Source organism: Lagenorhynchus albirostris, chromosome 1 (assembly GCF_949774975.1).
Source record: "Lagenorhynchus albirostris chromosome 1, mLagAlb1.1, whole genome shotgun sequence".
In the NCBI taxonomy this organism is placed as follows: domain Eukaryota; kingdom Metazoa; phylum Chordata; class Mammalia; order Artiodactyla; family Delphinidae; genus Lagenorhynchus; species Lagenorhynchus albirostris.
The window spans coordinates 31213552-31240384 of record NC_083095.1 but is presented as its reverse complement, the minus strand read 5'-3'; the positions used below and the strand labels follow the sequence as shown (position 1 = coordinate 31240384).

Below are 26833 nucleotides of genomic sequence, written 5' to 3'. Positions count from 1 at the left end.
ACATTTAGACACTTTTATTTGTTGGCATTAATGGGGTATCCAGAGATGCATAGTGGGTAGTTATTTGCAGTAATGATGAAAAGATTTAGAATTCATCAACAAAGTATAAGAAAAAGACTGCTAGCCTGGGTTGGCAGGATGCAGATAGAACCCTGGGAAATGCCAATATTTAAGCAGTAGATGGAACAGAATCCAACAAAGGAAACTTCAGAAGCAATACAGTGTGAAAAAAAATTTATTGAATTTGGCAGTTAATAGGATATTGGTGACTTTACCAAAACAGCTTTTTTGGTGTTTTGGCTGAGGAAGCTAGATTAATATAAGTTTAGGTCTGAATAGATATGAAGGAAACGTATTCTACTCTCTCTAGAATATAGTCGGGAAACCTGTGCACATGATGAGGATTGTTTTCTGGGTTTTGTTTTTTAAAAAAGATCTGAGCCTTGATTGCATTTAAAATGGGAGATGGAAAATTGATCAGAGAGGGAGATACTTGATGACATTAAGCCCAGGAAGGAACTGGAGGTAATGAGATTCAAATCCAAGCTTCTCCCAGCTACACTACCTATAAACCATCTTGGTATAAAGGTTTTAGATCTATGTTTGGAGAACATGTTTTGGAAAGTGGGTCATTATTTGAAAGTTGCAGTCATAGAAGTTAACAATGCAGTAAGTTTTCTAATTTTCTAAAGGCCTATTTAACTATAATTACATAGCAGAAGAGCAGCAATTGTAAAACTGCCAACTAGAAACTTGTGTCCTAAGACAGGCAGGGAGATATGTTTTTATTTTCCTTCTTTCTTGGCCATGGCATTTACATTAGACTATTTTAGTTTTAGGCATTCCCCATAGAATAAATGTGCAGATGTACTTATATAAATGAGCAAAGACTATGTGCAGAGATTTCATCATAGCAGTGTTTGTAACAGCAAAAACTGTAAACGACCTAGTATTTGTTGTTTGTGACTGTTTAAATCAAATATGGTATAGCCTTACACTGGAATACTATACAACCATGAAAAAGAATAAAAACAGACTTTAACATTATTTATTTATCTATCTATCCTATTTATTTATTTATTTATTTGGCTGCACTGGGTCTTAGTTGTGGCACACGGGATCTTCATTGCTGCATGTAGGATCTTCATTGTGGCATGCAGGATCTTTTAATTGCAGCATGTGAACTCCTAGTTCAGTCCTAGACTAGTCAGAGTCTCAGCCACTGGGCCACCAGGAAAGTCCCAAAATAGATTTTTTATCTGCAAATGTGGAATGATTTCCAAGACATACAATTTGTTTCTTTTTTATCAAGCTGTATTGAAATGTAATTGACAAAAATGTAAGATATTTAAAGTGTACAGTATGATGATTTGATATACGTATACATTGTGAAAGGATTCCTCCTGACAAGTTAACACATTTATCACCTCACATATTTACCTCTTTTTTTGGTGAGCACATTTAAATTCTACTCTTAGCAAATTTCAGTTCTACAATTCAGTGTTATCAACTATAGTCACTGTGTTACATATTAGCTCCTCAGAACTTATTCATCTTTTAAAAAAAATTTCTAAGTTTATTATTTTAATTTTTATTGAGGTATAATTGACATATACATTATATTAGTTTCAGCTAATGATTCAATATTTGTATATATTGCAAGACGAGCACCACAATAAATCCAGTTAACAGGTGTCACCATACATAGTGACAAATATTTTTTCTTGTGTTGAGAACTTTTAAGATCTGTTCTCTTAGCACCTTTTAAATATGCATACATTATTATTAACTGTAGTCACTGTGCTGTACGTTACCTCCCCAGAACTTATTTATCTTAAAACCGGAAGTTTGGGACTTCCCTGGTGGTCCCGTGGGTAAGACTCCACGCTCCCAATGCAGGGAACCTGGGTTCGATTCCTGGTCAGTGAACTAGATCCCACATGCCGCAACTAAAAAAAGATCCCGCATGCTGCAACTAAGACCCGATGCAGCCAAATAAATAAATATTAAACAGAACTGGAAGTTTGTGCCTTTTGACCCTCTTTACCCATTTGCCCATGCCGTACCTAAACTTTATCTTATAACTGAAAGTTTGTACCCTTTTACCAACCTTTCCCTGTTTCCCCCACCTCCCAGTCCCTGACAACCACTTTTCTATTCTCTGTTTTTATGAGTTTGACTTTTCCCCCCACATATAAGTGATAACGTGCAGTATTTGTCATTCTCTGTCTGGCTTATTTTACTTAGCATAATGCCCTCCAGTTTCATCCATGTTGTTGCAGGTGACAAAATTTCCTTTTTTTAAGCTTGAATAATATTCCTGTGTGTGTGTGTGTGTGTGTGTGTGTGTGTGTTTTAATATAAAGGAAGACAATATGCCAAAAAATAGATGTTTCCTTTGTGCCTTTTTTAAAAAAAGCACACCTGATGGCTTGTGTATACATAGAGCATTTATGGAAGAATACACAAGAAATTGACAATAGAAGTTACTTCTGGACAGTTAGGCTCATTGGGGAACACTATTGCATGCCTTTAGGTATGGTTTAATTTTTTTATCTATTCACTAATGTAGACTTTTACATCTGTTATTTCTGCTTTTTTTGTGTTTACGTTTTGTTTTTCCTTGAACTTTAAAGCTTATTAAAAGTTAACATAATTCCTCTAAGACAACTTTAGTACCTCCTGTTTTTTATGTATAGACTTCCTAGATGCTTACATATTATTAAGAGATTGCCAGAATTTGGGCCATTATGTAATGAAGTGAAAACGTTCAGACCCAATACAGTGTGTAGAACAAAGCCATCTTTTAATCATTGTATTGCATATTATTCTAAATTATTAATGTAAATAAAATAAGTCATTTAGAGACCAATTTAAGGATTTCTTTTTTTGTCTGAGAGCAATAAAAAGTAGTGTCAAGCATTTGTTAAATAAATGCAAGCATCTTTTGGGTTTTTTTCAGAACTTGTTTTGAGGCAAAATTTATACACAGTGAATTCCACCTATCTTAAGTACACAATTTGATAAGTTGTGACAAATGCACATACCTGTGTAATATACACCCCTAGCAAGATACAAAATAGTGTCATCACCATCAGAAAGTTCCCTCTTGTTCCCTCCCAGTTGCTCTGCCCCAGCCGCTTTTATTTTATTATAGGTTTGCGGTGCTTGAGCTTCATATAAATGGAACCATGCCATAGTTACTCTTTTGTAACTGATGTGTTTTGTTCATATTATGTTTTTGAGATTCATCTACATTATGTGTATCAGTAGTTTGTTCCTTTTTGTTGCAGAGAAGTATCCCATTTAGTTTTAAATCCTCCTTATTTCCATTGTATGAATATGTCACAGTTTATCTGCTGTCTTAAAGATGAACATCTGGGTTGTTTCTAATTTAGGGCTATTATGAATAAGGCTGCTATGAACGTTCTTGTGCAAGTCTTTTTTTGTGGATATATGTTTTCATGTTTCTTGGGTAGATAACTAAAACAGAATTGCCAGTTTTCCAGAGTGGTTGTACTGCACATCTTTTTTTCAGTTTTCATTTTTACCAGAGTTGCACATAGTTATCTTTTAAAGAGTCAAATATTTCTACAAGACTTAGTGCCAGGGACAGCAATCCCCTACCCCGTTATTTCTTCCTCAGAGTTAACCACTTCCAATTCTTTGAACTGATTCTTTTGGTATTTCCTTCCGTATCTCTAAGCAACTAACTTACACTTCTTGTATTTTGTCAAGGTTTAGGCATTATCCATGGACTGCACGTCATGGAATTGTAGGCTTAACTTTCTTTCACCTCTCCCCCCACATTTCTACTAGACGCAGCCTTCCTTGTCTCCCTCATACACCCGGTATGTTTACCTTACTATCACTGTGCAAATGCTATTCCTACATACATTTCGTTTTCTCCTTTACTTTGTTTTCTTATGTATTCATCTCTCTTTCATTCTCAAACTCTTCACATATCGTTTAACTTTCTTCTCAGTAAATTCGAACATACAAGGAAGTTCAGTTCCTGGCTCCACCACTTAACTGGACAAATTACTTAAACCATCTGTACATTAGTTTCCTCATCTATAAATTGGGGAGTAATAGTACATATCTCCAAGGATGATTGTAAGAATTTAGGAAGTACTTACAAGCTCTGAGAATGGGGCTCAGTACATAGTATGATACAGGTAATACAATGATGATGATAAGATTTTGATGTAGCCATTAAAAAAAAAGGTCTCTGTTGTGATGTGGAGCAATTTCCAAGACTATTACTAAATGGGAAAAAAAAGCAGGCTGTATAATAAACTACCATTTGATTACCCACTCCGCCATTCTCTCCTCTTGAATCCCCAGAGAAAGACAAAGGCGCTTACCTCACAGGCCATACTTAAGTACTGTTAACTATTCCTTATAGCAGTGTTATCTACCCTATACCAAGTACTGTGCTAGTAGACTCCAGAGATACTGCAGTGAGCAAAGCAGACATGGCATATCCACATCCACATGTTTGGTTGGCCTTAGAAGCTAGCTTTGTATTATTTATTTCTGGGAATATACAGTTTATTCACTCAAGAAACACTGATGCCTGTTCAGTGCTCTGGAGGACATAATGGCATTTTATATGAGCAGAGGCACCCAGAAAGTAGCATACCAAATGTCAACAGTTTGTTTTGCCTGAAGTGTTGTATCATGTATTACCTTTTCCTGCTCCGTTATTATATATAACAGAAGTTTGCTACACCAAGTTATTTTGTTTTTCAAAAAAGAGAACGTAGTTTACTGTAAACTTAATACCACTTAAAATATGAAAGAAATTGACAGCAGCATGTATCAGAAACAAATGTATTATTCCTAGTGTATAATAGAGCTTTAGTACCAAAAGAAATCTGATGATGATCTAGCAGTTAGATTCTAGTTCATCAGAAAGTAATAAATCTAAGTTTATGTGGAATAAAATGCAATTAATAACATGTGAAAAGGTTTTGTTTAATTAAGTTATCTTTCTCCAAAATACTGACATAAAAGGATTATGTGATACATTGCGAATTAGAAGCATATTGTTCTGTCAAACTTTTTTTCCCCAACAGGATTCTTGGGATGGGCAGCATATTCCAGTGCTTTTCTCCATATTTTGTGGTTTATTAGTGGCAGTATCCTATCATCTCAGCCGACAAAGCAGTGATCCATCTGTACTTTTGTAAGTGAGATTACTTGTTATTGAATTAAAGAAATGTAAATAAGTTGGCATTTCTTTCAAATTTAACTTCCAAAATCTGTTTTTCCAATGCCTTGTCAAAGTGCTATTGACTTATCTATATTTGATTTCAAAATATATTAACTTTGGGTCATTCTGATTACCATTGGATGAAAGTATTTGTTAGCTTTTTCTCTCCTAAGATTTAAAACTATATTTTCATAAAAATATTCTTATTGTATGCTTATTTATGGCATCTTAAACTTTTTAGAATTTGTCATTTGCTTAATGAGTAAATATACTTGGATCACTTCATTTTCTATCATAAACTTTATTTGCCATTTGAAGTACTGGTTTTTAGGTTATAAATATATTTTTAAATTATTTTCTCTCTTTTTTTAATGTAAAGCTCTTTGGTGCAATCCAAGATTTTTCCAAAAACAGAAGAGAAAAATCCAGAAGACCCGTTGTCTGAAGTAAAAGATCCACTGCCTGAAAAACTTAGAAATTCTGTTGTAAGTTTTAGCTTTTTAAAATCACCTGAAAGACTTCAATTTTATATAGTTCAATTGAACTATATAAAACACTGAACACTATAAACACTGAACTATATAAAACAACGAACACTTTTTGAGGTAACACAATTTTAGTAACTGGGGAAAAATACATATATAGTTGTACATGGTTGGTGGTTTTTATTTCAAATTTTAACATGTAAGAAATGCTCATTCCTCAAAGTTTGTTTCAATGTAGAACAGTATGCTAAATATTTATTTTTAGATAAGGTGAGATTAAGTGATTTCATTGTTTATAGAATTCTTAATCCTATTGAATTTAAACTAGGATTTGAAAGGTGAATATTAACATAAATTAGATTTATTTTGTTGTTATTTTTGTTGATAAAAACTTTGTCTTTATAAGTCATCTGCTGGTCTTTTAGTGTGTTTTATTTTTCAAGGGTAAGTGTGTGTGTATGTTTATTTTCCAGGTTGAAGGAGAGAACACTAACCTGTACTAATTTCATATACTCAAGCAGATGTAGTAATTTAAAAATTTTTAATGTTACCTGCATTCTTTCAGTTATTACTTAAAAAATGAATTCTACAGATTCATATCTGCCATATGGAACAAAACATAAAACATTTTTTTCCTAAGTTATTTTACATATTTCCATTTATGAAAGACTGAATTTATATAGGTCTTGAATTAGACTAATATTTACCTTCACTGAACTTAAGCTGTTCATATATTCTTCAGAAACCTTTAGGAAAATACAAAACTGCCTCAAGATATAATTTAAAGAGTTTTTTCTGACTTTAGTTTTCATGTTAGCAAAGGACATTTCATGTTAAGTATAATAGGATATTTCTGAATGTATTAGCTTAAAAGCATAAATCTGTGGGTCAGTTGATGACCAAAGATATCAAGAGGTTTCTGGTTTTCACTGCAACCACTAAAAGAACCAAAAGTCAGTAAGTAGGGACTTCTCTGGTGGCGCAGTGGTTAAGCATCCACCTGCCAATGCAGGGGACATGGGTTTGAGCCCTGGTCCAGGAAGATCCCACATGCCGCGGAGCAACTAAGCCCGTGCGTCACAACTACTGAGCCTGCGCTCTAGAGCCCGCGAGCCACAACTACTGAAGCCCGCGTGCCTAGAGCCCATGCTCTGCAACAAGAGAAGCCACCGCAATGAGAAGCCCACGCACGCGCCACAAAGAGTAGTCCCCGCTCCCCCCAACTAGAGAAAGCCCGCGCGCAGCAATGAAGAGCCAACGCAGACAAAAATAAATAAATAAATAAATTTTTTTAAAAGAAAAAACAAGATTCAATAAGTAAAACAGGACATATGCATGCAGTTTCAACATTTCAGAAGGCCAATGAAAATATAACTTTGTTATCCAAAAGGATATACCCTATAAAAGAACTTAAATATCTCATTTCTTTTTCCTGTATGTAAAGCTTACAGACCAATGGGGGGAAAAATCTTCATTCTAAAAGACTTTGTTATGATATGTTTACTGTGTGTGGAACTAGTTAAGCTTAGTTTAATTTCCTTGGCATTGCAGTATCAAACCAAAATATGAGGAAACTGAGGAAGAAAATAAGACTTATTGTAGTTAATTATTATGTGTAAGAAATACCTAGAAGTGCTACAGAATAGGATCAGTGAAAATTTATTTCTTAAGCTTGGCCACTTGGGAGGAAAGATTTTGTTTAAATTTTTGTGTAATGTTAGATAATTCTGTTTTGTTCCGCAGAGCGAGCGTTTACAGTCTGACCTAGTAGTGTGCATTGTAATTGGTGTGCTGTATTTTGCTATTCATGTAAGCACAGTGTTCACAGTATTGCAGGTAAGGAATCATTTTATTCTTTTCACTCGGGGAAAATAACTTTGGATTCACTTCTGATTTGATTGTAGTGTTGGTCCATAATGCCGAAATATATGACTTTTTGTTTGGTTTTAACAACAAATACTTATTTTCTCATGGTTTCTCATGGGTCGTGACTCTGGGAGTGGCTTAGCCAGATGATCCCAGCTCAGCATGTGTTATGGTGCTGCAGTCATATGTGGCTGCAATCAGCTGAGGCTGTTAGCAGGCCTCACTTTCTTGCTGACTGTTGGCCAGAGAGCTTAGTTCTTCTCCGTGTGGTCCTCACCAGGGGCTGCCTGAATATCCTCACAAAATGGCAGCCTGTTTCCCTCAGAGCCAGTGATCCTAGAGAGAGAAAGCCCAAGACCAAAGGCCCAGTCTTTTATAACTGATGCTGGATGTGGCATACATACCACCACTTCTTCCGTATCCATTGGTCATACAGGGCAACCCTGCTGCAATGTGGGGGGGAATACAAGCAGGCATAAACACCAGGAACCGTGCTGGACTGACACCGTATGCCCTCTGGCCTCCGTGATTCACATCCTTCTAAACCCCCCAAAGTCTCATTCCACTACAACTGGAAGTCCAGAACGTCGTCCTCTAAATCAGGCCCGGGTGTGGGCGATGCTTGGTCCTGCAGTACAGTGCTGCGCGTCTGCAGGCCACGCGGTTACCTTCCTCGGGGCTCTTCATTCTCTTGTGCAGACCTGTATTTCTACATGGTGTCAATTTGATTATGATGCACCTCCATGTAGTTTTCTTCATGTTTTTGTGTCTGGGGTACATTGCATCTGTGGTCCAGTTTTCATCAGATTTAGAAAATTTTGGTCATTATTACTGTAAATGTTTTTTCCCTTTTCCTTTTGCTGTCCCTCCACCCACCCCCACTCATGGACTCCAGTTACATGTATATTTGGCCTCTTGAATTTGTCCCACAGTTCACTGATGCTTTGTTCATTTTAAATTCTTTCCCCCCCACCACCACATGTTTAATTTTGAATGTTTTCTATTGCTATTGCTTTGTTGTTAAGTTCACTAATCTTTTCTTCTGTAATATGTAATCTGCAGTTAATCCCATCCAGTGTATTTTTTGTCTCAGAACTAACAAGTTTCATCTTTAAAAGTTGGATTTTAGGTCTTTTTTTATATCTCTCATGCCTCTATTCACTTTTTTGAACAAATGGAATTCACTTCTAACTCTCTTAATGTTCTTGTCTCATAATTCTAATTTCTCTGTCACTTATGGGTTGGTTTTGATTAATTGATATTTTTCCCCATGGGTCATAGTTTCCTGATTCTTTGCATGCATGGTAATTTTTGATTGGATGTCAAGCATTATAAGGTTGGCCTTTTGTGTATTGGATATTTTTGTATTCCTAGAAATACTCTTGAACTTTGTTTTTTGGCACTATTAAGTTACTTGTTAACAGTTTGATCCCCTCAGATCTAACTTTTAAGATTGCTTAATTGAGACTAGGGCTGTTTAGTTTAGGGCTAATATTCCCCCTACTGAGGCAACATGCTTTGGAATACTCTGACCAGTGCCCTGTGAATGTTGAGTTTTTCCAACCTGGCTTGTGAGAACAGGCACTATTCCTAGCCCTGTGTGAGTGCTGGATACTCTTCTCTCTAATCCCTTGGCAAGGTTCCTTCCCTTTGCATATGTAGTTCTCTCCCACACACACGTGCTGATTCCCCTGAATATTCGAGGGAGACTCCGCAGATCTTCTAAGTTCTCTCTCCATGCAGTTTTCTCTTTGGAGCGCTGTCTGCTCTGGTGAGCTCTGGTGAACACTAGCTGCTTTGCTGTCTCCAGGCTTTTAGTTCTATCTCCTCAACTCAGGAGGTACCAGGCTTCATGTGGATTCCCCTCCCTTCACTGCAACTTGGAAAGTATCTAAGGGCAGTAAGCTGGGGCAGTCCTGACACTTACCTCATCCGTTTTCTTTCTCTCAGTGTTTACTGATTATTTCCTTATGTCTAGTATATTGCAAACCATTGGTTCATATATTTTATTCTATTTTGATTCATGTGGAATAGGGTAAATCTCTATTATTCCATTTGGCCAGAAGCAAAGGTTATATTATTTAAATTTAACATTTTTGCCTGTTTTCTTCTCTTCCAATTTGAACCATTAACTCCTGAGTACCTCACAAGCTGAGTGAGGTCCAGTGGGTCTTCAGGGGTCCGATGGAAACCTCTTTAGTTTCTAAACGTATGACTTTTAATTTGAATACTTGAAGTGATGGTACTTGGTTTTTGTGAATTTAGTCATACATAAGAACTCTCTTCCAGACCATGTGAAGCCACAAAAAAAGAACTTTTTCCTCATTCTATTTTGCTCTTCACTCAAACTTAACAGTTTTATTTAGCTCATGTCCTTTATCTCTACTAGCTAAAACAATTGAATACATTGCTCTGCAAGTCACATAGAACATTCTTAGGGAAGCAAGCAATATACCTCAGGCCACACTCTAATTACATTGACAGTGTGAGACACCAAGGAAAGTAGTTAACACATTTTAAAATATCTGTAATACGTGAACAGTCACTACCTTTTATGGCTGATTTAATCAGAAAATTACATAATATAGAAATGTTAACTGCAGACAGATGTTTAGTTCTTAGATTCTATAGTTGACTAAATTGAACTGACAAATTAGAAGTTCTCCTTTGGGTCTCAGAATCACTTTAATGTCCTCAACTTTATCCTCCTTTTAGCCTGCGCTCAAGTATGTGTTGTATGCGCTTGTCGGCTTCGTGGGTTTTGTAACCCATTACGTGCTGCCTCAAGTTAGGAAGCAGCTACCGTGGCACTGCTTCTCTCACCCTCTGCTCAAGACGGTGGAGTATAATCAGTATGAAGTTCGAAGTAAGTATTTCATTAACACTTTTCCTTTCAATACTATGGATTTTTTTCTTTTACTTTGTTGACAGGTGACTGTTAAGTAACTATCATCAAGTAACACTTCGGCTTGTGTTTCTTAGGTTTGACACTAATGAATCAGACCTTTTGCTTTCATTTCAGTTGAAGTATAAATGTCAGTGCTAAAATGCCAACTTACCACAGAATAAACCTTGCTCTTTCCTCCTCTAAGTTTTTCTTCACAGACCTCTCATTGATTAATCCTTCAGTGTATGTCTGTGACTTCTCTTTCCAGTCCCTACCTTTACCCTCAATCTTCCTTGCAATATGCAGGCAACTCAATCCTCTTTAAGACTTCTATTTGATATATTTTTAACTCAAAGCATAAAGGGAATAGAAAGGTCTTCGTTCCTGTTTCCACCAGTGACACTATGTCCTACCAGAGAGGGTTATAAAGAGTTGATCAAGAGAAAAGAGGTGAAAAACATTTGTAATTGTTATTATTCATTCAGATTTGGGATAAAGTATAAAATGACTAAAAAGAGGTAGAAGGCCAGTCCATTTGGCAAGCTTTTTTACTTGTCGCTTTAAACCCTGACTTTTCTGTTATAAGTAATCAGTCTGGTTCATTGGTTCCATGACCTATAATATACTTCCTCATTTTAGGGATATAATAAAAGTTAATACCTGTGTCATCATTATTATATACCAGTGATTAAACAAGCCAATGTTTTTTCCTCAGACTTTCTCTTTAGTTAATGAGTTACTATAGAGAGTAAATTTCTCAACTGTTTGGAGATGAATTAACTTCTTTAGAGAACTCTGAAGCTTTTGAAAGATTTCTATACCAAACTTGACTTTGCAGTATCAAAGCGTATTTCCTGGGCCTTTTAGCAGAATTGCTTAAGTCATCATGGTACTGTAATCTTGATCACTATTTTGATCCTGGGGAGATAATTAAATATTAATGTGTAGATTGTAGTAAAATGACATAAAACTATAAAAATCTGTACTGGCCTATTCTTACCATAAGGAAAATAACTCAGAATGATGTATTTTTGATAGTTAATGATTAATTGCTTTCATATATGAATGTTAGCAGGTGTATCTGGTTTGTTTTGAAGAACAGTTTTCATTAAAGTAAATCATTGATCATGTTGTTTGTTTTTTATCTTAACAAAACATTTAGTCTAAATTTTTATAAATTTTGAATCAACATAACATTTTTCACTTATTGAGAGTATTAGGCATTAGCAAAGTTGACTGCAGTAGCTATAAAGAAAAATCTGATTCATTAGAGAACTTCCTAGAGGTGGTTGACATTATTTTCAGATAGCTGGAGGACCGTATTTTAAATCTTTCAGCTTATCCTAGACACTTTCCCCAATGACATTAAATATTAAAGTATTGGGAAAATATTACTGGCAATGAAAATGACACTTATGAAGTGTGTGAATCCAAAACATATACTTTCATATCTGTTCTGAGATGTATGTCTTATAAGATGTATGTGTATGTAAGGATTTTAAAAACAGATAATTTAATAGATCATTTATTTCTTCTTGGGGAAAGGGGCAGTCTAATAATCTTCACTAATCTTTTCTCCAAAAGTTATAGGCATAAATAAGAAAAAGTTATGGTTAAAAACTGAGATTTCAAGAATAAAAGTTTAAAATGAAATTCAGCTCATCTAAATTTAACATCTAAGTTGGAAAGTTGCATGTGTCTCAGAATTCATAAAATTGACTCTTGATTGACATACTGGATTACTTACATTATTTATAGTACAGCTGAATTTGAGTGGTAAGATTTTCCTTTCTTATCACATTACCAGACTATTTTATGCATTAGATGACATGGTTTTCTTGACTTAATATTGCCTTGTTAGATGCAGCTACTGTGATGTGGTTTGAGAAACTTCATGTGTGGCTTCTTTTTGTGGAGAAGAATATCATCTATCCATTGATTGTTCTCAATGAACTTAGTAGCAGTGCAGAGACAATTGCTAGTCCAAAAAAACTGGATACAGAGTAAGTACAGTACTCCTCTTATCTAAGTTTGACTGTTGGGGTCTGTCATAGCAATGTCTTAAGTTACTGATCTAGTAACAAGTAATCATTGAGTGTCTCTTTGGTGCAAAGTACTGTGTGAAAAATTCAAGTGAAATTTTGTCTTTGACTTCCCTTTTCTGAACATCTGTTTCTGCTCTTGGCATATTACTACTCCAGACATCTCATTGTAAACTAACATTTTATGAGATGACATTTATTAAATAAGGTTAATTTTAATATTAGATGGTAAGTTTTGGAGATGATTATTTTTGTGTACTGTGTGAATCAGACCATTTAGGTGTTCACTTGCCTATACAATCATCCTGTAGGCCTACCCACTACACTAGGTACATGTTGTTGGGTAAGCATTAATATGTTTTGTATGTGCTAAATGCTGTTAATGTTTAAGCAATAGAAGTACTGAGAAACTGGAGAACCAAATGTCAGAATTGGAATAGTGTTACTTATTTTTTAAACATGACTATTTATATAAAGGATAAGAATTATGATACATATGCTTAAAAAGGAATATTTAGAAGTTTAAATTTGATATATATATTCTAAGTTTAGTAAATGAAATGGTGATTTTTCTGAAGTTTGTAGATTAACGTTTTCAGTCATCAGTTGATGAATGTGCTTTCTTTATATTGTAGATTAGGTGCTTTAATGATCACCATTGCTGGTCTGAAGCTGCTACGGTCCTCTTTCAGCAGCCCTACATATCAGTATGTCACAGTCATCTTTACTGTGCTCTTTTTCAAAATTGACTATGAAGCTTTTTCAGAGACCATGCTGTTGGATCTGTTCTTCATGTCCATACTCTTCAACAAGGTAATTTATCACTGAAGGAAACATCTTTATCTGTAAAAAGTGTCTCCCTAAGTAATATGCCATTTAGTGAGGATTACGCCTGCTTTCAATTTGCTTCATTATCTTTTAAGTAGTATCTTTCTTCAGTCAACCAGTTATTTAGGATTAGAATCCCTAAACAATGCCAGTCACTGTCATCCATAGAAGATATATTTCTTGCTGTGGCTAGGAAGGTAAGATTAAATTATATGGAAACATTAGAGGAACTCTAATAAGTATATAAATATATGGGTTCTTCCAAAAGGGGGTGTGGTTTTGAATAATTTTAGAAACAAACATGGTAATAATTGAACCAAACTGTAGGCTGCTTCATAGATGGAGGGAGGAAATAACCTGGTACTGAATGAAGATGGTGGAGACTGAGGGCAGTGAGGCCATGTGGGAGCAGTGAGATGCTAGTTTGTTTGCAGAATATACTGATGTTTACAGAATGCTCCTAAAATTTGTTATCACCCATGGGATAGTTGCCTGTAGTCTTTTTACAAACGAGATGGTAAAGCCTGCATCTTCTGCCTCCAAGAAGCTTCTTGCTGAGCCACACTGCCTTTCTAAGTGAAATAGGTTGTGTAGTCAGATTATTTGAAATTAAATAGTTTAGATTTCATGTTAACACTGACCACATACAAAGGACTTTGACATATATTATCCCATTTGATAGGTGACAGAGAGCTGAAGCATATGAGCAGCTACAAAACACAATGAAATCCCAGTTTTAGGAAAGTTAGCCTGGTCAGCCACATTTGGGATGAATTGGGGAAGAGAGAACCTAAAGGTATGGAGAACAGCTTAAGAGATTGTGACAGTAATTTAGATGTGATAGAGGTCTGGCCTAGGATGGGGACAGTAGAAATGAAAACCGTTAATCTGAACAACCTTTTAGAAATAGTTTCTAAATATTGTACTAAATGTTATGCTAAATAGCTTCTCAATATCACAATATTATATTTGTTCAATCACTAATTTGTATGCATTTTTATCATTTATTTCCTCTTCTAGTGAGCATGATTAATCAAAGGAGGGAGCCAGAAAGTTAATCAGAGAATTGTCTGTATAAACAAAGCATGTGATTTCTCACAAATTTAATATTTAGATTGGAAATTGTATTGAATCTTATACCGGTTGGAAAAAAGTGAAAGTTGCAGTAAAATATAAACTAAACAGTCCTTGAAATAGTCACTACACTTAACTCACATTAGTTTGGATTCTCTTAATACTTTCATTTGTTAAGCAAATTGTTTTTGAGAGTGTACCATGTTCCAGAACTATTCTAGATGCTTAGGCTACATTAGTTAACAAAACAGAGAAAGCTCTGCCCGCAAGGAGTTTGCATTTTATATGGTTACTTCATAGAACTTAACAGTGATAATAAGCAAGTAATATTCAAGGGATCTCTTTAGATATATTTATTTTAAGATATCATTGTAAGGTGTACCACCAACTTAATAATATTTCAAGAAAAAATTGCTCTGAATGTATACAAAGCTATTTTCACCCACTAACTACTTAAACATGTAATTACATATCATTTTTCTTTAATATTACAATCAAAATTTGAGTACAGTCTGTTTACCATTTAGAAACAGAAGAGTGTTCTGAGTCACTGTTTTTAAGCAGTTGCGATGGCATCTGACAGTATACATGATGCTTTTACTTCCTGTCATCCTGATCCCATTAGTGCCGAGCGTTGCCAGCATAATTTTGAGTCATGGCAAAGAGTGCAGGGATTCATCTGCATTTTCTGATTGGCTGAAGTTGTGATTTCTTTTTTAAATTGGAAATTAAACAAGCTCATTTGTAAATCAGCTAAATAATTTAAATGTGAGGTGTTTGGTGCCTGAATCATGGCACTGAATTAGTCAGAACCTCTTGCTTTTAAGATTCTGTGATCTGTTCTGAGAATGGGGCCTTGCATTGCCTAGCATGCAGAGGCAATCTTGGGCACAATAGTTCTGTTTCAGTGTTGAAGAAATGTTCAACAACAAAGCAGATCCTAATTGAAATAAGATTAAAATGTATATTATGCTTCCATTGGCAATAACAATTCTGATTATGAACAGATGCCTAATACACACTAGTAAATTCTTAGGAAACAGACAGTGACAACTGAATTACAACTTTATCCCCTGCCTGGCTGCTTTCAAATTCCTTTTGACATTGCATTTAAAACTTACTCATTTTACAAAGCACTAAAATTTGAGGGAAATGCCAGAATAAAAAATATATATATATATATATATATTTTTTTTTTTGGTTTTGCTTGTTAGTAGTAATAGAACCAATAGACAGCATAGAATTTTTAAACTGATAAAACACAAATCCGTAAGTCAGTTAACTGTCTTTACTTAAAAACACATTCAGTGTTTTGGCAGTGATATTTCTTTTCCTTTGATGCAAATGGCAAATAATTTCCATGCTATTTCCCTATTTGGAAGAAAATCATTTTAGAAGTTTTTCATTTTCTAATTTAAAAATCTGATGGTAAGCTTTTTACTGATTGTTTTTGTTTTCCTCCTACAGCTTTGGGAACTCCTTTATAAATTGCAGTTTGTATACACTTACATTGCTCCATGGCAAATTACATGGGGTTCTGCTTTCCATGCTTTCGCTCAGCCCTTTGCAGTGCCCCGTATCCTTCTAATAAAAGTTGATAAGGGCAGTCATATCCTTGATGAGAATGTTGGTTTGTAGGCATAACCTTTCACAGGCATAGAATATAGGTTACTATGTGATAAATTATCAAAAATTCACTGTCTTTTGAGCCCACACCTATACCAATTTTGATTGTTTAATTTGTATTAACTTCTGTGGCCCACAGATCATCTGAACATGAGAAAAGTATTAAGGTTTTATAATTAAGTAATGCTGATTAAAAATTTCATGTTTATATATGTGAGTATTAAAGTCCAGGTATTTTCAGTATATACAAAATGTGTTTAGAAATATTTATAAATGAATGAGCATTCAAAACATTTTCCATATTGATATGATTGTAATTAAACTTACGTTCAAAATTTTCTATTCTCATCCTTTCTTAAAGGTACTTTCTAAGTAAACATAAAGGTTAGTGACCTTGTAGTTGTTGATACGCAGACTTTTGTATCTTTAAATTTTAGTTTTTATCTTCTGGAAAATTAAAACCATCTCTACCCAAGAGTGATACATGGAATTTTACCAGACACATGTTAGCAAATATTTATTTGGCTCCCTTCAGAGCATCATGCCAGGCTGTACTTTCCTGGCTGTGTCTTTGTGCTTCTACCCCTTATACTGTCCAGTGACACCTTCTTCTGTATTCCTCTGATGAACCTCATTTTTCTAATAGCTGTAATTGCAGTGTGTTTGTGAGGTGTGTGTGTATGTGTGTGTGTGTGTGTGCCGTGCGTGCAGGTGCGTGAACGTGCGTGCACAATCAGATGAATGTTAAGGTCCTTAACCAGTTTTCCCATAGATTCAGCCATGTTGTTTGTTCAGGCTGCCGTATCAGCCTTCTTTTCTACTCCACTGAACCCCTTCCTGGGAAGTGCAATATTCATCACTTCATATGTTCGACCTGTGAAATTCTGGGAGAGAGACTATAAGTGAGTAAAGAACAACACTTGAAAGCCAGTTTTTATCTTTTTTACTAGGAAAAACTATTGACAGCATTGTTATAAATTATTCATGGTTAACATTTTTTCTATTGAAATATTTAAAATTTTATATTCTTAAAGTTTCAAAATTATATAAAATTGGAAGAGTCAGAGGATACTCTATTTTCTCTACCTTTTTTTCTATTTATAAGATTTTTAAAACATAGTCCTAGTTAAATATATTCATTTTTCTGTCTTTTTTCTTTTAATGTTATTTCTTAGAATTGTTCCACATTAATAATACTTTGAAACTTTATGCTATATACACTGTTACATCATTATAACAGTCATAAGTAGTTATCTCACAGTTTTCTAAGAAGTAGCTATTTTTAGAGCTAAGCTTTTTATAGGTTATTTGTAGTTTTTCATGAGGATAGGTTTTTAAATAACCATCTTTGTACATAAAGTATTTTCTTCATTTAAGCTTAATTCCTTAGGTTAGCTGTTTAATATGATGCCTAGTAACTATCCTTGTATGTAATCTCCAAATTTTTTTCTAATTTAAGAAAATATCTAAAGGGGAATTACTGAATCATGGAGCCTAAACATTTTAAAGGCTTATAAATGTATTAACATGTTGATTCAGAAAGAGCTTGTACTAATTTATAATTCTACTGGCCAGCTCCACGACTGCCTTTCTCTCTACACGTTCACACATAGGTACATACAATAGGTGAAAATGGTAATCTTTAACAATGAACTGGCTTATGGATGTGAAACTTTTGCTCTGGTCTTTTACCTAAAATCACACATAGTATTTCTCTTTTTGGTGAATTTCAGTGTTATTTATACCCTTTTGTTCTTCTGGGCCAACTTAAACTTAGTCCAGAATAACATCTTTTTTTTTTTTTTTTTTTTTTTTTTTTTGCGGTACGCAGGCCTCTCACTGTTGTGGCCTTTCCCATTGCGGAGCACAGGCTCCGGACGCGCAGGCTCAGCGGCCATGGCTCACGAGCCCAGCCTCTCTGCGGCATGTTGGATCTTCTCGGACCGGGGCACGAACCCGTGTCCCCTGCATTGACAGGTGGACTCTCAACCACTGTGCCACCAGGGAAGCCCCAGAATAACATCTTTGTCAGCAGTTCTTAAACTTTTTGATCTCAGAACCCCTTTACATACAATCTTAAAAATTATTGACGTCTCCAAAGAGATTTTGCTGATAGGGGTTTTATCTACTACATAGTTATTTACTATAATAAATACTGTACAATATTTATTGTATTATAAGTCAAAACTCATTTTCTATTATAAATGAATTAATATAAAAATAACAACAATAAACCTATTACATGTTAATAGAAATAACATTTTTCTAATGAAGAATAACTGTATTTACCATTCCACCAAAAAAATCCGAAGAATGTCATTGTTTTTATAGTTTTGTAAATCTCTTTCATGTCTGACTTAATAAAAGACAGCTGAATTCTCTTATCTGCTTCTGCATTCAGTCTCTTGTAGCATTGTGTTGTTCTGGTTGAAGTATATAAAGTAAATCTGGCCTCACACAGACATACAGTTTGAAAAGAAAGAAGTATTTTAATAGCCTTTTTAGACAATTGTGGATATTCTTGGATCCTTCGACAAATGGTAGTTTCTTAAAGATTAGTGGCAATGTGGAATCTAAAGCCATATCAGTGAATTTTTGGAACTGTATTACATCAGAATTCACTGATATGTCTTATAGTTTGAATGGGTCTTTTACCCATGCATACACTTAATATTGATACATCTTTATCTACTGTTTGGAAAATACCTGCTCAGTGAGTAATGTAGATCTTCCAAATTTTGACCCATTTCACGGTACAATATTAAAAAATATATGTATTCATATCACCACCAATCTCAAAAAAGTGTTGAAGTATTGGGAAGCTATCAAGCGCATGGTGGTAGATGCAAGTTTTCTGAAATTCTAATTTTTGCTTGAAAACTTGAATTTTTATTATTGGCAACAGGTATCTTTATCAGTTATTTTTCTTGAAATGTCAGACTTACTTTCTTCACTTGAGAAATGTCTGTCAAATACTCAAGTCTGAATAGTCATAGTTTATTCAAGTGAAAATGGTGTTCCATGGAAAAAAAAGCAGCTACTGCTACTTACAGTTCAAGCAGTTGCACACATGCTTTCCCTCCAGTTAATCGTCCTGCTTCAGAAGGCAGCAGAAGGGCTTTATGTGTATTTTGCCACACACAATATTAAAAAGACCTGTACTGAGGGGCTGCAGTTTAACAAAGTATTATTTTTATTGCTTCGTTAAGGACATTTTTAAGGGAAACTTGAATTTTTATTTATTGTTTTTTCTTGTGCGTGGGTAGCAGTGAAAAATAGTACAGTTTGGTGCCACTGCCTTGATTGGTGTTAAAGCACCGGCAGTCTTACCCACCGTTGCTTTTGCACCGTCAGTGCAGTTGTCAACACAGTGAAGAAAAGCGAATAACAGTTCAGTACTATTATGAAAATAGTTTTGATTTGGAAAACTCCCTGCAAGATCTGAAGTGTCCTGCTTCAGGTTCTGTGGACCACATTTTGGGGACCACTGTTCTAAAGAACACTGTACCTCTGGACATTAATAGCCTTCCCCTTATAAGGAGTGTTTCATGCACTGTATATTTTTAGGAACTGTATACAGTATGCATTTTTTCATCCTGATCAAAAATTTTTTTACATTAAACTCAGTGTCTTTCTATACACTGTTCGGTGAAACATCAGTTAAGAAAAAACTTGTCTTTATGTATAATGGAGGTGGAAGAGTAAAAAATAAATCCTTACCCCTAAAATTGTTCTATCAAAGAACTTTATTAATATGTTCCACGTAGATTTTTCTCATTTTTATAAAGCAATAATATTTATTTCATCTTTATTGTATAGTTTTCTCCCTTTTAATTGTTAGACTTTTTTAATATAAAAAAGCTTACTAAAGATGTTTCATTTTGCCTTTTTTAGCACAAAACGAGTGGATCATTCAAATACCAGATTGGCTTCCCAGCTTGATAGAAATCCAGGTAATAGCCCTATTTGTGAGTAAAGAAGCAAGTCTAAGGAATTCGTCATATACGTATTTCACTCCCGACTTATTGGGAATCCTCCGTGGAATCCAAAGGGCATTTCTGAAAAACTAAATATCCTTCGCTTTATTTTGTTTTACTTTAGCAAAGTATACGTGAATTAGAATATCTAAAATTTATATACCCATCTTTTATAAAATACATTTTAAGAATGCTGATAAGAATAAAAAGTTCCATTGAAAGGTTGTTCTTACATAGGTTAAAAAAGCAGAGCGCAGTGAAAGTAAAACTGATGAGGTGTATTGAAGAGTATGCAGTCTGAACTTATTATTATGTTTGCTTCCCTGCTTCGCCAAATGGTTAGATAAGTGTTAATTTCATTAAGTTTATTACATACGGAGATGTCATCTAGAGGAGCCAAATAGCCACTCAAGATAAGGCTTCAGTGGGTGACATTTTGGTGGTGTGACCATTATCTAAAGTTTGGTTCTTAGTTTTGTCCTTTGGGAAACATCTTTTTGTCGGCCCACCTATTAGTAATCTGGCACAGAGAGGGTGCATCTCACTGCCCCACCCATAAAAGATTAATGTATCAACCAGAATATCAGTGTATTAATTTACTAAAGAAATATGGCTCCCGATACACTGGAAGATTTGTATTCATTTAACTCGCAGATTACTTCAAATGCTCTGCTTGAGAAACTAAATTATAGTAATCAGATTGATTCATAATTATAAATTTGATTAAGGAGGACTAGTTATTTGATATTAATGACTGTCATTATCATGTTCTGGTAGATATAACGGCCATCTCAGCTCTGGCATGTCCTTGTAGGGGGCTTGGAATTATGACGCTGAAGATGCATATCACAAAGACCATGTCCTGAATTAACATGCACACTTTTGTAATGGGCAGACAGCATTAGATACAACTGTTTTATTGAAGCTTGAGCCTAGGGTTTCCCTTTTATTTTATTGTTTAGTTAGGCTGAGTTTAAAGTAATTATTAAGTTTAGTACGTTTTGCCATTCTTCAATTCTGTGCTTTGGGCACCCATTTACAGATTATTGCTTTGGATGGGTTACTTCTAAAGATGGTTTTCTAATTTATTGGGTGATGTTTTATCCTAATTTTTTTTCTTAAAGGATGACTAAAATTTGTAGGTGGTTCTTTACTGCTGTTTCTGTGTATACAGTTTATTTCTGTTTAGCTAATATTAGGCATCTCAGTATACGGAGTTTTTTTGACCAACTTCTCTTTGTTTTGGACTATCTCATTTGTTCAAATCTTGTATTACTTAACCCACTTCCTTTACCAGTATGTCTTTTTGTTCTAGTTTTGAATTTCTTTTATCTTTTTCATTTCTCTTGCATGGTTTTAATTATAAGGCATAGTTTATTGAACAGTGATAGAAAATTTTGATCATGGACTGTTAAAGAGGTGGAAAAGACCTTAGATTTCACCTAATCCAATTCCCACATTTTATGGATGGGGACCAGAGACTCAGAGAGGTTACGTTACGTCTGACTCTAATTTGAAAATTTTTTTCCCATTATCCCATATTTCATTTTTATATAGAAATTCTAAGGGTGTCTGTATTATAAGGGTACAGGGTACCCTTGTAAGGGTATATTATCTTCCTTGTCAAAGAACTATAGATACAACCCTAACTGGAAATTAGTTTTAATACTTTTAACAATCTTGTTTGTTGTTATAAAGGGCACTTAAGGTAAAGTTAACATTTTTTTAATCCCTTCTTATAGGATCAGATGACAACAATCTGAATTCCATCTTTTATGAACATTTAACCAGATCCCTGCAACACAGTCTTTGTGGTGATTTGCACCTAGGACGGTGGGGAAACTACAGTACAGGGGACTGTTTCATTCTTGCCTCTGACTACCTCAATGCGTTAGTACACCTTATAGAGATAGGCAATGGGCTGGTCACCTTCCAGCTGCGGGGACTTGAATTCAGAGGTAAGACATTCACCTTTCATTTCTATAACGTACTCCTGTGACATCTAAGTTTGATGTGTCTACATCTCAAATCAAAAGTTATGAAAGTAGGTCCTTAGTATTTGGAATTCTGGAATGAGAAAAGCTGCTAAAGAGTAGTTATTAGTTTTTTTCCAAATTTCACATTCAGAGAAGAATCATTTTTGCAGTATGCTCTGTATGTAAAGGTAGTATCAATAGTGTATAACAGACTTGTTTTTTCCTGGTAAGAGTGAATTTCTGTTGTTCTGTGCTTGCCCTCTTGCTAGTCTTTTATTGTGATCAGCTGCACATGCTCGTTAGATGCCTGGCAGCATAGAATGCTGTGAGGCAGAGATTAGCTAACCAAGTTACTTTCATATAACTGCCATGCCTTTGTCCTCAACAATTTTTTTAAATTGAGGTGAAATTCACATAACATCAAATTAACAATTTTAAAGTGAACAAATTAGTGGCATTTAGTACATTCACGATCTTGTGCAACCACCACCTCTGTCTAGTTCCAAAGCATTTTCATCACCCCAAATAAAACCTCACACCCATTAAGCAGTTACTCCCTATTCCCCCACCAGCCTTCAACAATTTTGTATACTGACAAATGAAGCTGTTTCTACACAGAAAATCATGCATTCAGAAACATACCAGCTCGATGTTATCCACTTCTGTAAGTTGAATGTCTTGTAAGCAGGAATAGAAACTTGTCTTACAGGAATTGAAGGAGTCCTATTAATGCATGTGTTTCCAATCTAGGCAACATTTGGACTTGAGAGTTTTTAGAGAAAGCATCCAAGCAGTGTTTTGGTCTATTCTAAGAAGTACCTTAGGTGTTTTTAACCTGAAATAGGAAATAAGAAAGCATTTGTCTAAATAGAGGATCAAATTAGACCTGTACCCTATAGCTTTATTTTTACCCTGGTGTTGAATCAGAAAGTTTGCACCTTTGTTACATAATATCTTTGTTAATGGAGCAAGTGCTTTTCTAAAGTTACTCCATTCATTGGAAATAAGATTTTACTTGTGTAAAACTCAAGGTAGTAAATGTTAATGTTTGTTATTTATTTGTAATTTATTTGTAACCCATTCGCTCTCTCTTCTTCACAATCTCCTATTCTTGTCTTATGGTTTGTTTCTGACTCTCTGTCAGAAGCCCAGGACCTTAATTCCATCTCTTCCAGGGTCTTAACCCAGTGCTGTTCAAATTTAATCCATCTGTCCTCATCCAAAAGCCAGCACCCCCTTACCACTACACATACCACTGCTATAACTTCACCTTCTTTTTAAATTGTTGGCACCTGAAGATTTCATCTTTGCTTTTTGATTTTAACTTTCTTTTTTAACAGGTATTTGTGGGGAGGTTATTTTATCCAGAATTTCTATGTGTGTGAATTGGAAGGGGGTCCTTCTTATCTGCTCATTTCACCGTATTGATCAGAAATTGTCCAAATCAAAAATGGATCCAGATTTTCACTCTCCCCACTTTACTCTCTGGTACCAAATAGATTCAAGTAAAATTTTGGATAAATCCTTTGCCATCCAAACTCTCACTCTTTGTCAAACAAAACTCAAATCAATTTGAGAACACAGTACCCCCTTACTTTCTGAACTCATGCTGAATTTCAATAGCAGGCCGTACCTGTAATTCTTCATTCAGCCATCGTGATTTTTTTTTTTAAAGGCAAATTCAGTTATGTCCTTTCCATTCCATGCTTTAAATTTTCAGTGGCTTTCCATTGCAGTTAAAATAGAATTCAAATTCCTTAACACATCCTGTGGACAGCTGTGAGATCTGGCCTCTGTCAGCTTCTCCACCTTACTTTGTAGCACCCTCCTCGCCCACTGCAGCCACACTGGCCTTCCTTCAGCGTCCTAGCTGTGCTAAGGCCTCCTTATCGCCCTTCCCTTTGCCCAGAAAGTACCAAACGTCTCCCCTCTTCCTGCCAATCTTCCACCTCTAATTCCTTAATTATCTTTAAGAATTAGCTTAACTGTCACTTTCTCAGAGAAGCTTTAGTCTCTAACCACCTGTCCCACATGATTATCTCTCATATTACCCTGTTTTTACCTCCTTAGCACTTAGCAGAGTTCTAATTTTATATTTATTTATTTGTTTAAAGTTTATTTCTTCTCTAGCCCAGGGGTTGGCAGACATTTTCTGTGAAGAGCCAAGATAGTTAATAGTGCAGGCTTTTGGAGCCATACACATTCTCTGTTGCATGTTCTTCTCTGATTTTTCTTTTAAACAACCCTTTAAAAATATCAAAACCACTCTTAGCTTGGATTTGGCCCAGGGCTGTATTTTGTAAACCTTTGCTGTAGATTATAAACTCCTCAAGGGCAGGAGTCCTGTCTGCTTCACTTATTGTATATCCAGGACCTATCACGGCAGCTAGCATATGATAAAGATCATTTTGTAGACTGGTTAAGTAATCTAAGTAACAGTCTTTTCTCCTTCCTCTTCATTGCAGAACTTTGATGAGGAATGATTATATTCTTGCTCAAATGCTGTTGTGATCTTTGGTTAATTTCTTTCCTTCACAGTGGTAGTCCCTGTTCCATCTACCGCCTGCTCCTCAAAATATTAATTAAGAGTGTTGTCAGGCAGTATTTTGCCAGGCAGATATTTGGATCTGCTGAGCATTTTGATGTGTTTTCTGATGTATACTCCATTAAGCCAATTTAATTCCTTTGATTTTATTGTCTCTCATAGTGGATGCTAAGTTTTAAGTGACATTTAACTAAAATTTCTTGATCAGTTTTTTATAGATCTTGGTTAAATACCTTCATAGTTTTCATTTCCATTTTCATTTTACTGATATTCTCAAGATTCTTTTCCATGTAAATTTTATGTCAGATATTTGAGTTATCAATCATGTTTTTTGTCTATCAGAATTTCCTGGTTACAGCTTCTACCAAGTTTGTAAATGTTACTTCTATATATTTTTAAATGTTACTTCTACCAAGTGTGGTTTTTCAGGTCAAACTTTATAGGTCAAACATTTTTATTCTGTTTGGATTCCTTTCAGTTTTTACTCAAATTAATTTTAACGTGTCTGGTTTTCATAATTGTTAGTTTTATTAATTTTTACCAGTTATATTCACTATGAAGTGACTGAAGGATCTAGCTAATCCAGGACACAATTAGTAATGGTTTCTCTAGAATCCCTTTCCAAATCTCAAAATTCTTTTTTCGGTTATTAATATTCCTGTGCTTATTGTTGACTTCATTTTCTAAGCAAAATGTATTACTGGGTATGTTGGGGTAGAAAATATTCTTGGGGTTTGTATGTCAGAGTGAAAACACCCCACATTAATTCAGTTATTCTGTTTGTTCTGCTCCTGTGAACAAGGACCTCATTCTGTCTCTTGTGAGAAAATGTCAAACCTCTGAATTCACTCCTGCCTGTTCTCTTCTCTGTATACTACTACCAGAGTCATCTGCACAAAATACAGCTCTCGTTATGTTATTTCCTTTACTTTAAAAACCTTTGACAGACTTTGCAGAAGGATGACAAAATGAATAAAATAAAGTAAAAACATATAAAACCTAAGGAATAGACCCAACTTCATGCCACAGTTTAAAAAACCCAGCCTCAGATAGTTTCTTCTAGAAATTGAATAATTCTTCTGCCCTCTCTAATCTATTCTAGCAAATGGATAAGGAAGGAAAATATCTCAAGGCTCTCTTGTACAAAACCAATGTAATACTGATGTAAAAATATGACTGAACTGGCTAAAAAAGTAACTATAGTTTAATTCGTTTATGACTATAGATACAAAAATCCTCAGAGCCCAGAGTAAGGAGGAACCAGCAGTACTTTTTTTTTTTTTAGTACTTTTATTTTTAAGTATCCCTCACCAATTCAGCCGTTTTTCATTCTTTAAATTAATTATTAAAAGCAAATTGATTAAATTTCATTTTCATTATTGGTTTCAAAAGTACTTTATAAAATTACATAACATCCTTATTCTGGAAAAAGTGTATATGTGTATCTGTAGCCAGTATCATGTGTGATGGTCAGCCACAGCATGCATTCCTGTTTATGTCAAGTTCAAGACAAAGTTTTTTCACCACTATGTAACACTATTCTGGAAGGGCTCATCAACATAATTAAACAAGAAATGAAATAATAAAATTGTTGAAGGCTCTAGAGTTCTCGACAGTACAGCTCATTAGCTTGGCCAAGCTTACCTCTCAGTCTTATCGTTCATCATACCACCACCACCGCCATCACCAACCGGGGCTAAATTTCATGGCATTTTTTTCTCTCAAAGTGGTGTTTTAAATATGGATGTTGTATATATCCTCTTTAAAAGAAAAAAATTATTATGAAGTCCCACTTACTTTTATTATAATGTAACTTTAATATGTGCCTTTATAAAATTAGCCATAGTCACTCTATAGCCCTATAAGGAATTTACAAATTAAATGGAAGCAAGACCACAGGACGAAATAAAAATTAACATGAATGTGATGGATGGTATGTTGTTGGCATAGATGGCTGTGTATCTAATTCTATATTTAATCTGATTTTCTATTTTTATTTCAATAACACTAACGCAGAGAATGCCTATTAGATAATTATCATCTATAAAAGAATGTAATTTCCAAGAATTGTTTGCTAGTACAGAACAATCAGACCTGGTACCTAATTGAAACTTAGCAGATAAGCCTTATCAGCAGATAAGCCTCAAGTGCCAATAATGTAATCTTATCCACTTATTGTTGGAATTGGCAACAGAGAAAAATTGTAATTATATATTTAACTACAGTGAACCATTACAAGTTGTATAGCCAAGTAAGTAGGATGTATATATACTATTTCGGCTTGCAGCATGGACACAGTGCTGGTGAGA

General features: G+C 34.8%; 1 protein-coding gene across 2 annotated transcripts in view; it reads left to right on the top strand.

Annotated features, from left to right (window-relative positions):
• Positions 1-26833, top strand: part of PCNX1 (pecanex 1) — a 167675-nt gene that overhangs the window by 111314 nt on the left and 29528 nt on the right. For both annotated transcript variants that reach the window (XM_060140068.1, XM_060140077.1), the window contains 10 exons: positions 5082-5191; positions 5598-5703; positions 7447-7539; positions 10285-10435; positions 12318-12459; positions 13134-13311; positions 15868-15976; positions 16799-16928; positions 19921-19979; positions 21746-21961. In XM_060140068.1, the coding sequence (XP_059996051.1) occupies positions 5082-5191; positions 5598-5703; positions 7447-7539; positions 10285-10435; positions 12318-12459; positions 13134-13311; positions 15868-15976; positions 16799-16928; positions 19921-19979; positions 21746-21961 (1294 nt within the window). The remainder of the gene's footprint in view (positions 1-5081; positions 5192-5597; positions 5704-7446; positions 7540-10284; positions 10436-12317; positions 12460-13133; positions 13312-15867; positions 15977-16798; positions 16929-19920; positions 19980-21745; positions 21962-26833) is intronic.